Below are 14,479 nucleotides of genomic sequence, written 5' to 3' on the forward strand. Positions count from 1 at the left end.
CTGGAATAGCCTACCTTACTCGACAATAAGTCAAATGTAAATTCTGTAAGGCGTCTTACTCTAGACAGGCAGCAGTTGAGCACTTTTTTGCATTTCTTCATGACATCTGCAGTGTCCACTACTATTTTTTCAAAGGGAAACATTTTGTTACTGAATAGTTCTGTAACATAACAGACAGGTGACAGTTCATCTATGATTGGGACTTCGGGTCTGTGCACTGAAGACTGGCCACAGGAAGTGGCTAACTATATCAAGAAGCATCATCTCCTGTGTGAAAAGGTCCTTAACAGTTGCGTAGTTTGGTTTTCAAGGCAGTCTAAAATGTTAAGAAAAGTTGTTTAATTGAATCATAATTAAAGGCTTCTGATGTCGTACAATAAGACTCTCTCTCTCTCTCTCTCTCTCTCTCTCTCTCTCTCTCTCTCTCTCTCTCTCACACACAAACACACACACACACACACACAAAAGTTATGATCATATTTGATACATGCAGGCACCAATAAAGGCTCTGCTGGTTTAATCTTAGATAAAGTAAGTATGGTTTTTTTTTTTTTTTTTTTTTTTTTTTTTTTTTTTTTTTTTTTTTTTTTTTTAAAAGCTGTGATTATCACAGTATACCATCTGAATTCCAAAACAAGGAATCTTGTGGTATATATTTTGTGCAGAAATCTTGCATCTTTCAAATACCTGGAAATTCATTGGCTTTTTTGCACATGTGTTGCTGGGGCTACAGAGCAAAGTGTATGTATTACTAAACTAGTTGCAATACGTGTATCCATTAAAGGTTCCTCAGATTTAACTATAAAGTAAATCTCTTTATAAGACCCATATGATACAAATAGTGGTATTACTGAAATGCAAGTTCATAACCTTTCTGCTGTACCTAAGCACCAGGAACTGTTCCTGGTGCTTAGGTGTTCTTGGTACCTAAGCACCAAGAACAGTTCCTGTATGGCGAGTGGTTGCCTATTTATTCCAGTGTTTATCGTAGTAATTTATTTTATTTTATTTTATTTTTTTGTGTTTTTGTGTGTGGTATATTTATTACTGTTATATATTCTAGGATAAGAATAGTTGAATGTGTTTTGTGTTTTCTCTCCATAGGCTGTCTGAAGCAGAATCTATTCTAACAGGCGGAGATCCATCTAGATCCAGAAATCTTGAAGAAATAATATCAGAATTTGGGGAACACTCTTGTTTTGCTCTCCAGATCCTTGCAAAAATATGTTTGCAAACAGAACGAGGCTCCAAAGCTGCAGAGGCTTTGCGACGGGCTCTAAAACTCAATCCATTCCTTTGGCATTCTTTTGAGGAACTGTGTAATTGTGGGGAGAAACCAGATCCCCTAAGAACATTTCAGGTTTCAAATCTGGACAGTTTTATTATGTGTACTGGCAGTAGCCATCGTACCACTTGTGAATATGGCTTTGGTACATCATTTGGTGGAAACACTCTTTCCTCTAATAATTCCAACACCACCCCAAATGAGGTGCAACAAAATACAGTAAACAGGTAACTATAATTGTGACTTATTTATATTGTCCAGTGTTTGATTTTATGTTAACTTATATAACTTCCCATTGTGGAATTTAACATCTTCCATAAAGATTAACATAAATGTGAATAATTTTCATGTTGTAAAATTACAGTTTTAACATTTCATGGCTTATGTATTCATAAATTACTATGTAATTAAGTTATGGAACTGAATTGCTGGCCAGTACCAGTAGGTGAAATAAAGAGTGCTGTTAATAGAAAGTTATAAAAGTAAATGACTGTTTGTAGATTCAAAATTATTAATTCCTCCATTAAAAGGAGACATGGCTAAGTTTGGAAAGGCTAAAACAGAATGGCATGTTACCCAGACGTCAGGACAAGAGCGACTGACCTGTGGTGAGCTCCTTACCGTAAAGTGTGTCACACTGTTGAAATGTGTACTAATATGTTATTTTGAAAACTTCTCGAGAGTGACTTTTCTGAGGAGTGTTGTAATGGACTAAAAACCAGTTCTCAAAACATCCCAGTGACCAACTTTCCTGGGTATAAAAATGGCTACCTTAAAATTCTCATTTATATTAATAATTGCATCATGTAGTAACTCTTGAAAGTTGAGACAGCGTACATGGTAAAATAAACAAATTACACTGTGTGTGTGTGTGTGTGTGTGTGTGTGTGTGTGTGTGTGTGTGTGTGTGTAAGTAAAAAAATAAAAAAGTAAAAAAAAAGTGCCTAGGGAAGTTTTTCAGTATTCTCGCTTTTAATTTTGTGTTTTGCTTCTGATCTGCTAACCCACTCTACGGTGGTATATATCTTATCTCAATGAACTGGTAGTTAATAGCCATGTTCCATTCCACATTTTCGAATTTTGTCAACTTATTATTGAATGTTGTTAGAAATTGACGGATATAAATTTGACAGTTCCTTTTTTTTAAAAAAAACTTCCTAATATAGTACATCAGTGTTGCCTCCTGTGCAGTAATACTTATATAATGTGGCACTTGCTCTCCATTTCATCCCCTCTGCTGTTTTCATCATGCTGGTGGAATCCTGGTTAACTTGTGTATCTAGTTTTCATCTTAACAGATGTAGGGTACCCACAAATTCCAAAAGTTAAATAATTACTACTTGCAAGATGATGTATTTTTCTACATGCTAAGTAGGAAGATATTTTCAGGGGCAAATTTCGTAAATTAACAAACTTGAAAAGCAAACTAATGGTACACATTCTGAAGCTTGTATAGGTAGCAAGCACACAATTTCTATGGAAGGAGAATTTGGCAGTTTTGTGCATCATTATGAAAAGATGTGAACCTATAGCAGATGCCCATTAAAATTGTAAGGGAAACAAATTAGTCTCGAGCTTCTTCATGTAAGGTGCACAGCTTATAGTTGTATTAAAGAAAACTGCTTGAAAAAAGAAATTGTGAGGGATATCTCTCTGCTAACTTTGAGTTCATCTCGTCTTTGCCTTCTTACATCATAAATAAATCCATTTAGCCGCAGAGTTTTATTTTACAAAAAGTTTGCACATATAATTATCCAATTTTTGTGTGTATTTTTGCTTGTCTTGTAATTAATCATTATTCCTCTCTTCACCTTTTCTAATTATGTTATGATTCTGTTAGTTTCTCCTGTGCAGATGATGTTGAAGTTCTCTGAATGAGTCTTCAAATGGACAAAACATGAAGTGATTATGCGTATGTTCAGACTGACACTGTAGCCATCAGTCATGTTCTTACCAGATTTTTTCATAGTTTTATATCATTTAGTCTTGAGAGAAATTGCCTCGGTGGAAAGAGGAACAGTGTGTAGTTCTGTAGTGTGGTTTTCCTTGGACTGAGGTCACTACTTAATCCCTTAACTTATTCATAAAACTTTTTTTACAAATAGTGTTCTAAAAATTAGTATTTTTTGGTTAATGTCCCTTATTGAATGAAATTACATATAGGCATCTAAAGATAGTTTTAAAAGTTCAAAATAATGAGTTACAAACATTTGAAGATCATCTTTAATAAAATCCTGAGTTAATCATGCAGTGGTGTTTGAGTAAAGAATTTTCTGTGTAGGTATGAAGTGAAACAATATACATCAGTGATTTCTTCAACAGAAATGTTGGAGGATCTGGCTGGAGCACAGTAGACATACTCATCTAGTAGCACTGGGAAGCACTTGCCAGTCATCTGACGAACTTGCATGACTTTCAGTCCCCATTGAAGTAACACCACTTTCTTCTTCACTTTCTTAGCCTCTAAATTCAATGTCAAACTCAGGATCATTATAGACACCCACTTTTGGAAGCATTGTCTGAATGATATACAGGACAGAGTCTGAAAATGTGTATTTCATCGTCAAGTATCCAAAACTACACACAGTAAAGACAGTATTTAGTGCCAACCACCAAACTAAAACACAATAGCAATGCTACAAATTTAGGTATTGATGCTTTTGAGTGGGCAGACACTTAACTATCAGTGCTGAAATGGATATAAGTGAGGTTTTACTTTTTCAAAGTCTGTTTTTAGTTGCCCAAGTATAATCGGGATTAAAAATTTCTTTCAAAATAATAAAAACTAGGTGACTTTGGAGCTTAATGTTAATGGTTTAAAATATGCTAATATTCAAAGAATATTCTACACACCAATCTTGAATGTTCAGGTGGTTCAGTTTCAAAGGGATAATTTAATCATCAAGTACACTCCTGACCTCCATCAGCGTGGGAAAAGAATATTTGTACAGTACAAAACCTATTGTAGAATGGATACATGAGGTTATTCCACTATGTGTATGTACCTGTTTCCTCCTCCCCCCTCCCCCTCCCCCTTTTCCCTGCAGTTATCACCATGTTACAGTATAAATTAAAGTGACAAAGGATTTTTTCTTTGTGGGTATAGTACAGCGTGACAGTAGAGCAGGTACTGCATAGCACCTTTAAGTGCAAAGAAGTGCTTATAATAAGTTTAAGAACTGTTGTTTCTCACTACATGAAATCAGAGTATGTCAATGAGAAAATAGTGACTGCTTTTATCAGTCAGAAGTGGAAACTCGAAGAACAGTCATGAATAGTATGTGGGACAGTACTTGCTGCCTCAGATTGCAAAGTGTTTAAACTCACTGGACTGTGGTAAAAACCCTTAGATAATTATCTAATAGTAACAACATTCTAGATGCAGTAAGCAGCTCACTCCCTGCAGTTATGGTGTCGCCTATTGACTTGGCTTTGCTCCCAAAAATGAAAAAAAGAATAGCAGATGTTTATTGGATGAAAGCTTAAACAATGTCCCAAAAAACTAGGGTGAAAATTGCTTTCTGTGCATTTTTGAAAGCTGTAGAGTGTAATAGTAAATATTTTGTAAGTAAAGTAAAATAAAACAGGTTGTGTCATAATAATTGCCTTGTATCTTACGTATTTCATATTTTTCCCTGAGAAATTCATTGTGGCACCTGTCAGATTTTATTTTTACCATTGTTTTGTATGTTTTTTTCCTTAATGTTTCTTTAATATTTAGAACAAAATGCAGTGATAAGTTTATTAGTCTGGTAATTTAAAATTTAATATTTTAGCACTCCTGTACAAAATTCCAACTGCTTTAATACTGCGTTGACGAGTGTTAAGGTATTTACACCAGATGACAGTCCGTTGGTACATAACACTTTGTGCTCAGCTCTGTCTGGTATAGGAGCACTTTCAAACTCAAGAGGGAAGCAGTCACGGTTTAGAGGCAGTATTCTGTGCAATAATGTTAGCCCTCTGACACCAAGGTATGTTCTGTCGTAAACTTCATGCATTAAACTTAGTTTGTGAATAATGCTGTACTCTATTTATTGTAGTTAGTGTATATTTAATTCAGTTTATTGCTGTGTTCTGAATGTGTGTTTCAGTTTATGACTTTGGGATTGGGGTAAATGTGAATGGAAGGTTCATTTGATGTTGCTACTTCTCTTAAATGGGGATTATGAGAATCTTTGTTATTGTAGATAACTTCATGTGCCATCTGCTTCCCCCCCTCCCCCTCCTCCTCCCCACTCCCTGAAATCATGTAATGTGAAGGTTCATTTACTGAGCTTCAGGATGTACTTTGTACCATTTGTCTGCTGATTTATTGAAATCCATAAATGTTTTAATGTGTTTCAACAAAGATATGGACTGATGACAACAAAATGTTATTTGCACAGGATTTTTTTTACCTGAAGATAGGTTACTTGAAATGACAAAAAATGTTAATAGAATGAAGTTTTCATTCTGCAACAGTGTGTGCTAGACAAAGACTCGAACACAGGACCTTTGTCATTTGCAATCAGGTGCTCTACCAACTTAGCTACCTATGCATGACTCATTACCCTTTCTCACAGTTTTACTTCCACCAGTACCTCATATTATACATTTCAGACTTCACAAAAGTTCTCCTGTGGAACTTGCTGGACAAGCATTCCTGGATATTGTGGAGACATGGCGTAGCAACAGCCGGGGGTTGCTTCCAGAATGAATTTTTCACTTTGCAGTGGAGTGTGCACTGATATAAAACTTCCTGCGAGTTTCTTTGGAGAACTTCTGTGAATTTTGGAAGGTGCAAGATGAGGTACTGGTGGAAGTGAAGCTCTGAGGATGGGTTGCGAGTTGTACTTGGGTTTCTCAGCTGGTAGAACAGTAGCCTGCGAAAGACACAGGTGTCCCAGTCCACCACAGAGTTGTAATCTGCCAGGAAGTTTCAAAAAATGTTTGCCTTAAACAGTTAATAAATGAAAATATGCATCAAATTCTGCACAGATATTGTGCCAAAACATGTCAGTCAGCAGCTGTGAAACATAAAAGTGCCATAAAACACAGTGGCTACATTAGTATAAACAATATATAACAACACATTTGTAGATTATGATACAAAAGCATATGTACACATTTCTTTATTTGGGCTATGGGTCTTAGTTTGCTTATTTATTTGCTCTTCTACCTATGATAGCATGTTTTGTTACAACTACTGGAATAGCCATGTATATTGTTTTTGTGCACAAATTGAATTGTATGTAATTTTGAAGCCAAAGTTGTATACATTAGATAAACTTAGTACACGTGAAAAACAAGTAACTGTGTGATGTTGAACAATTTATAAACACATGTATTCATTCACTTAGTGGAAAGTATCCCGTAAATACGTCTGTTTCTTGTTTAAAGAACTTTGTGCCCTGGATAGCTTTTATTTTCAAATTGCATTTGCCACAAATTTCCATTGCCACATGGAGTGGGCACTTCTGACATTTTTGTATAAAGTAGTTTCTCTTATATAAGGGTTCACATGATTTACTTATTGTACTTCCAATTCGTATTCTAATGGCCTTCCTCTGAAATTTAAATGTATTGAGTGCTGGAGGAGTGTTTCCCAGAATGTTACTCCAAGGTTGAGGTGTGACTGGATATAAACAAAGTGAGCATGAAGTTTCCATATTGGTGCAGGACTTTTATGCTTTTAGATGATAACGCCTTTGACTTGGCTCACAGTTAGTGACCTCTGTATGTTTAATCCATTTCAAATTGTCTTGCAGTGAAACACAGAGGAATTTTGTTACAGTGCTACCTTACACTTGACCATCCTTAAATAAGACATTTTGTTTATGTCGATTCTTATTTTGTTTGGTATGAAAGTTCATTGTGGCAGTCTTATTGGTTCCAAAAATTAACTGATTATGGTCTGCCCAACATCAAAAATGCTTTATGGGACAATTTATCGACTGATTCCATTCCTTGCTGTTCTCACATTTTAGTAGAACTGTCATATCATTAGCAAATAAGACTGTTTTGTATGCATCAGTATTTACATTCAGGTCATTAGTATAGAGTAGAAAGAGCAGGTTTCCTCACAATGAAGCCTTAAGGTACAGCATATTTGATTGTAGCATATTTCTCAGTGCTTCAGTGACTGCTTTGCACTTATGATCACTGCACCTTGGTGAGATCACTTGTTTATGATTGTCCAGGAATAATCCATATGTCTGAAAGGCCTCATGTGCCATAGTGTTCAATATTAGTAAGCAATTTTTCAAGCTTGACCATGTCAAAAGCTTTTGACAAATCTAAAAATATCAGTGTTGTTAATCGTACATTATCCAAAGAGTTAATGTACTATTAAAACATTCACACCTTGCTGTCTTTGCTGATTTTGCCCTCCCGAATCCATGCTGAGATGCAAATAATATATCATTTCTGAAATGAGATCCATCCTTCATGACATCCTCCCCACTCCACCAAGAGTGTCTTTCCGCCGTCCACCTAACCTTCGCAACCTCTTAGTTCATCCCTATGAAATCCCCAAACCACCTTCCCTACCCTCTGGCTCCTACCCCTGTAACCGCCCCCGGTGTAAAACCTGTCCCATGCACCCTCCCACCACCACCTATTCCAGTCCTGTAACCCGGAAGGTGTACACGATCAAAGGCAGAGCCACGTGTGAAAGCACCCACGTGATTTACCAACTGACCTGCCTACACTGTGAAGCGTTCTATGTGGGAATGACCAGCAACAAACTGTCCATTCGCATGAATGGACACAGGCAGACAGTGTTTGTTGGTAATGAGGATCACCCTGTGGCTAAACATGCCTTGGTGCACGGCCAGCACATCTTGGCACAGTGTTACACCGTCCGGGTTATCTGGATACTTCCCACTAACACCAACCTGTCAGAACTCCGGAGATGGGAACTTGCCCTTCAGCATATCCTTTCTTCTCGCTATCCGCCAGGCCTCAATCTCCGCTAATTTCTAATTTCAATTTGCCGCCGCTCATACCTCACCTGTCTTTCAACTTCATCTTTGCCTCTGTACATCCGCCCCGACTGACATCTCTGCCCAAACTCTTTGCCTTTACAAATGTCTGCTTGTGTCTGTGTATGTGTGGATGGATATGTGTGTGTGTGCGAGTGTATACCTGTCCTTTTTTCCCCCTAAGGTAAGTCTTTCCGCTCCCGGGATTGGAATGACCCCTTACCCTCTCCCTTAAAACCCATATCCTTTTGTCTTTCCTTCTCCTTCCCTCTTTCCTGACGAGGCAACCATTGGTTGCGAAAGCTAGAATTTTGTGTGTATGTTTGTGTTTGTGTGTCTATCGACCTGCCAGCGCTTTTGTTTGGTAAGTTTCATCATCTTTCTTTTTAGATATATTTTTCCCACGTGGAATGTTTCCCTCTATTATATTCATACAACTACATATCTAGGCGTAGCTTTGTACCTTGCGCAGTGATATGAAATGAAACAAGCACATAAGGTTGTTTGTAGGAAAGATGAATAATTGACTTTGGTTTATGGGGATAATTGTGGGAAAGTGTAGCTGATGTGTGAAGGAGACTGCGTATAGAATGTTGAAATAACTTGAGGGTTTGCTGCTGGGTGATGTCGTCGACCACCGCCGTTATTTCGACAGGAGTATTGTCTACATATCTAAAAAAAACACGCAGGTTTCAAGGCTGCTGACTCCAATGCGCCTTCCTCAAAGTCCTCCATAAACAAATTGGCCACAATTGGTGACAACGGGCTTCCCATAGCAACTCCATCAATCTGTTTGTAGTACTGACCATTGAATAAAAAGAAAGTGGAAGTCAGCACATGTTGAAACAAATTTGTTAACTTGACACCAAACTTAACCTCAATTAGCTGCAACGAATCAGAGAGGGGGAACGTGAGTGAAAAGAGAAACCACATCAAAACTGACTATAATATCAGAGTCATTCAAACGCAATCCCTGCAATCGATGTAAGAAATCTGCAGAGTTCTTAATGTGGTGTTCACACCTACCTACTAGTGGGCTCAACAAATTAGCAAGATGTTTAGCTACACGATACGTCGTAGCACCAATATTAGAAACAATAGGCCTCAACGGGACAGCCTCTTTATGGACCTTACGGAGTCCGTATAATCTAGGTGGATGCCCGATTAACATGGCTTCCTCATATTCATCAGCTGAAGGTGAAGTGCTGGCAGCAACTACTAGGATGCAGATCGGTCTACGCTGCTGCAGCTCTACACAGCCCTTGTTCAATCCCACCTTGACTATGAGAATCTGGTTTATGGTTCGGTGGCGTCCTCAGCATTCATTTACTCGACCCAGTGTACTATTGTGGCATTTGACTGGCAACAGGAGCTTTTGGGACAACTCCGGTGACCAGCATCCTGGTGGAGGGCGGAGTCCCTCCATTGAAGGTTAGGCATGCACAACTGCTCGCCAGTTGCATTGCACATGTTCGTAGTTCTCCTGCGCATCCGAATTACCATCTCCTTTCCCCATCCACGGCAGTTCATCTAACGCATCAGAGGCCCAGGTCAGGGCTTCTTGACATGTACCGGGACCATGAAGTGGTTTACACTGACGGCTCGATGTCTGATGGTCACGTTGGCTTCGGATATGTTCATAGAGGACATATTGAACAGGACTCCTGGCCAGATGGCTGCAGTGTTTTCACTGAAGAGCTGGCGGCCATTTCTCGTGCTCTTGAGCGCATCTGCTCGTGGCCTGGTGAGTTGTTTCTTCTCTGTACTGACTCCTTGAGCAGCCTACAAGCTATCGACCAGTGGTACCCCTGCCAACCTTTGGTAGCGACCATCCAGGATTCCATCTATGCCCTGGAACAATCCAGTCGTTCCATGGTGTTTGTGTGTACCGCAGGCCACATCGGAATCCCAGGAAATGACCTTGCCGACAGGCTGGCCAAACAGGCTACACGGAAACCGCTTCTGGAGATCAACATCCCTGTAACTGACCTGTGATCATTAGTATTCCACAAGGTTTTTCAGCTTTGGGAGATGGAATGGCGTAATCTCAGTACGCACAACAAACTGCATGCCCTTAAGGAGACAATGAATGTGTGGAAGCCATCGAAGCGGGCCTCTCGCAGGGACTCTGTGGTTCTCTGCCGGCTCCCCATTGGCCACACATGGCTAACACATGGCCACCTCCTCTGTCACGAGGACCCACCTTGGGGTCACTGTGGCTCTCATATGACTGTCGTCCACATTTTGTTGGACTGCCCACTTTTAGCCACTTGGTGGCGGACTTTTAACCTTCCCAACATCCTACCTTCGGTGTTTGGCGACAATGTCTCAACAGCAGATTTAGTTTTATGTTTTAATCATGAGTGTTTTTTTTTTTTATCGTACCATCTAATGGTGAACACTTAGCCTTCTCAGGTTGCCACCCTACTTCCATTTTAAATCTGTCACACTTTCCTTGCATTTGTTTGTCTTGGTTGTCGTCTTTTTCCCTACATGCGTTCATCTGGCCTTGTCTTTTTGGGGTGGAAATTTTAATGTGTTGCAGAGTGGCTGGCTCATCCTCTTTTATTATTGTGATCAGCCAGCCCAGACCATCTGCTCTATGGTTTTAATACCTTTTTCTACTTTTCCTTGTGGTGTATGTTTTCCCCATTTTTTGTTCATTCAGTTCGTTTTCTTTTTAGGTGTGGTGTTGAGTGTTTTGTACCTTGAGCCTTTCTTGCGTCAGGAAAAAGGGACTGATGATCCTGTAGTTTGGTCCCTGTATACCCCAAACCAACCAACCGACCATCCATCTTCTCTTATTATCGTTATAAAAGGATCAGTGGTCCACATTGTCTGCTCTTCCATGCGGTAGAGCAACGAACAGTACATGGCATCTCTCTTCCTTGTGTTTTACTGTTACTTAATTGAAAGAACAGCAGGCCTTCAAGTTTTTGTGTGTTGTTGTATATCTATTCTTCTGCTAGCATGTTATTTGACACATCAGTCACCATAACTTCAGTTTCAAAGAAGAGAAAGAAAAGTCTTACGATAACAGACTACAAAGTCTATTAAGAAATATTATTTTGCAGATAAATAAATTTATGTGAAAATTGATCTCAAAGCATTTATACAATCAAATTCCATTTTCTCTGCTCTCAGAAAAGAAGTTTGTTCACTACAAACATTAGATACAGGGTGAACACTTAAAATTTGCATCGCAGATATTGCGGAAATGGAAAGTGCTATTGATGTGTGGTTTTCACAGAATAAATTGGTAGTCAGTGGCTCATATTGTTAGCCAGTCGGTAGATTGTAATAATACTTAGAAAGTGTATTTTTTGTGCAGACATAAGGTTTTTTTTTTCTAATGAAACAATGTCTCTTGACAGTTACAAACTAAAAGTAGTGTAAATTAGAATGTCAGTGGTGTTTGTTGCAGGATTCTAATGTGAGCTGTTTACAGGATACTGTATTTTGAAAAGTTTCCACACTGACACTTGTACAATATATGTGGTAGCAAACACTAACTAACAACACTAGTGCATACACTAGTTATATGGATTCTGACCAGTAACGAGACAATTGACCATCACAGGTTAAGTTCAAAATGACCACCGGAAGTAGCAATACGCACTCAGAGTTTGGTATGGAATGACTACTGCACTTGTGCTACCATTTCAGCAGAGATGTCTGAGCAGACTGCAATAATGCGTCATTGTATATCATTGGCTGTAATTGATATGTCCTTGTAGACAGCATCTTTCAGCTTTCGCCACAGAGAAAAGTCTACAGGCATCATATCCAGGAAATGGGCTGGCCAAGATATAGATCCTCTGCGTCTGATACAACGATTTGGAAACAATTCATGAAAATATGCTGTAGTACTTTGTGCACTATGGGGTGGTCAGCCATAACATTGGTTCGTTCTAGTCTGCAGAGGAAGACATGCTTGCATTCAGTTCTCCGTCTATGAAAAGCAGTTCTATGAACTGATGGTTCACTATCCCATACCGCACATTTACACTCCGTGGACACTGACGGTCCATCTGATAAAGCCAACAGGATTTGTCAGCAGACCTGTAGTGTGTGTTTTAGCAGTTACATGTCCATGATTGCTAAATGTGGCTTCATTACTAAACAAGATATGTGATACATCTGGAGTATCCTGTTATAATGTCCAGGTACAGAAGTTAACACAATTCTTGTAATAGTTTCCATGCAGCTCTTGATAAGAGAGAGATGTGCCAGCGATGGAACCTTTGTTGATGGAGAATACTTAGGACACTTGCCTGATTTGTGCCACTTCCTCGGGCGATTGCATGGGAGCTTACATGTAGATTGGCTGCAACAGCAGCAAGAACATTAATTTCCTCCTCTTCTGTCATCACTTGTTTCCTTCGGCTACATGGTCTAGGTGTTATACTACAACTTTCATGTAACTGGTTGAAGAAGTTAATAAATAATTGGCAAGATGATTGATGTATGTTGGGGTACCGAGTTCAACACTGACTACTGTAAATGATGTAGCCGACAGTTGCACAGTTGTGTTTCACAGTTCTTTACTTTCACTGTTCACAACCTCCCAATATTGCACAGTTGATATGGCCAGTTCACTATTGGTTAACTTTTGATAAACCTCATTAATAGTTTACAGGCAAACGTCAGCATACTGTTACAACAGTTAACTGTTGAACATCTATGAGCAGTAAAAACCTAACCACACAGTTCACAGTCTTTCAAATAAATTGAACAGACACTGTCATTGTTTTAACACACAGCCTGTTGATGTTACACTTATTTCACGGTTAAGTTGATGCATTGTTGTTTATCTAACCAAATAAATAATTGGAATTAAATAAGGGCTGGTTTTACTAATATTTTATGAATGGAGCCAAATAAATACTTTAAGAATCCTAGCAGTCCTTCTTCCAATTGTTTAGAATTATTACAGAATTTATATTTGTTTATAAGTCAACAATAGAATTTAGGTCACGAAACAATTACTGATTTCATCCTATAACAAAAGATATTAACTAGGAATGGTCAAAATAAATTAGGAAATTGATGACACATACAAAACTAAGCACAAAATTAGATCTGGTGCTGCCGGCCGTGGTGGCCGTGTGGTTCTGGGCACTGCAGTCCGGAACCGCGGGACTGCTATGGTCGCAGGTTCGAATCCTGCCTCGGGCATGGATGTGTGTGATGTCCTTAGGCTAGTTAGGTTTAAGTAGTTCTAAGTTCTAGGGGACTGATGACCTAAGATGTTAAGTCCCATAGTGCTCAGAGCCATTTGAACCATTTTTGAGATCTGGTGCTATATTCTTTAAAACTGAGGGCCAACTTTTCTCTTTTATGGAAATGCAGATTATACTCATGTATGTTAATGGTAATTAGGCAAAAATGAAAATAAAATGAATTTAAGGAGGCAAATGGAGAAACAAGAGAGGATGTAAAGAGATCCCAACTTGCTTCGTCAGTCAGTATAACTTTTTCAACCATTGGAATGATTTGTGCCCTTTTTTTTACTTATGCCTAACTGTTGTTTTGTCTTGAGGGTGTAATAAAAGATTCAAGCTCCATATACAGTTATGACTACAGAAAAAGTCCTTTAGACTGTACATCAGCTTTTCCTAACCTGGCCTTTTGAACACATTTCTTCAATGTTTTATCTGGTGCCACTATCACAGGGTCATCAGATGCAGAACTTTCAGTTATTATGTACCCATTTGTTTTATGATGATGCATGTATCTTTGAAATATCACAAATCTTAAAATGGTGTCCTTGTAATTGCTTTAATAAGTATCTACTAGACATACAGAGCACGTCGTATGTATATTGCTCTTGTGCCTCATTTCGATGTATTTTCCTGTAGTAAATCATCTTTGGTGTTGTTTCATTGTATTGATGAAATTCCCTATACTGTTTTGTATGATTTTTTTTAATCAAAAGTGTTGTATCATTACACATTGTTTGTCTTTTTCTCTTAACTCGTTTAAGAAGTGAGCAGCAATGGCCCTGTGATTCCTATGACTGACCTGGCAAGTCATCATGAAAGTAGTGTGTGCCATGGCATGGGAATTCTGCACACTGAGAGTAAGATTGTAAAAGGAAAGTATGCCTGGACGTGTAACAGAGTGAGCATTCCAGAATGAGTTTTCACTCTGCAGCAGAGTGTGTGCTGATATGAAACTTCTTGACAGATTAAAACTGTGTGCTGGACTGAGACTCACCTTATGCGGG

At 38.7% G+C, this 14,479-nt stretch overlaps 1 protein-coding gene across 1 annotated transcript in view; it reads left to right on the forward strand.

The window, feature by feature from the left end:
• Positions 1-1,078: 1,078 nt before the first annotated feature.
• The window catches only part of LOC124752849 (cell division cycle protein 27 homolog), a gene marked incomplete at its 3' end in the record, with an annotated part of 61,007 nt that continues 47,606 nt past the window's right edge, over positions 1,079-14,479 (forward strand). Inside the window, exons 1-2 of the mRNA XM_047249003.1 lie at positions 1,079-1,512; positions 5,062-5,259. Of these exons, the coding sequence (XP_047104959.1) occupies positions 1,079-1,512; positions 5,062-5,259 (632 nt within the window). The remainder of the gene's footprint in view (positions 1,513-5,061; positions 5,260-14,479) is intronic.

The sequence above is a fragment of the Schistocerca piceifrons genome, unplaced genomic scaffold (genome assembly GCF_021461385.2).
Source record: "Schistocerca piceifrons isolate TAMUIC-IGC-003096 unplaced genomic scaffold, iqSchPice1.1 HiC_scaffold_488, whole genome shotgun sequence".
NCBI classification, from domain to species: Eukaryota; Metazoa; Arthropoda; class Insecta; order Orthoptera; family Acrididae; genus Schistocerca; species Schistocerca piceifrons.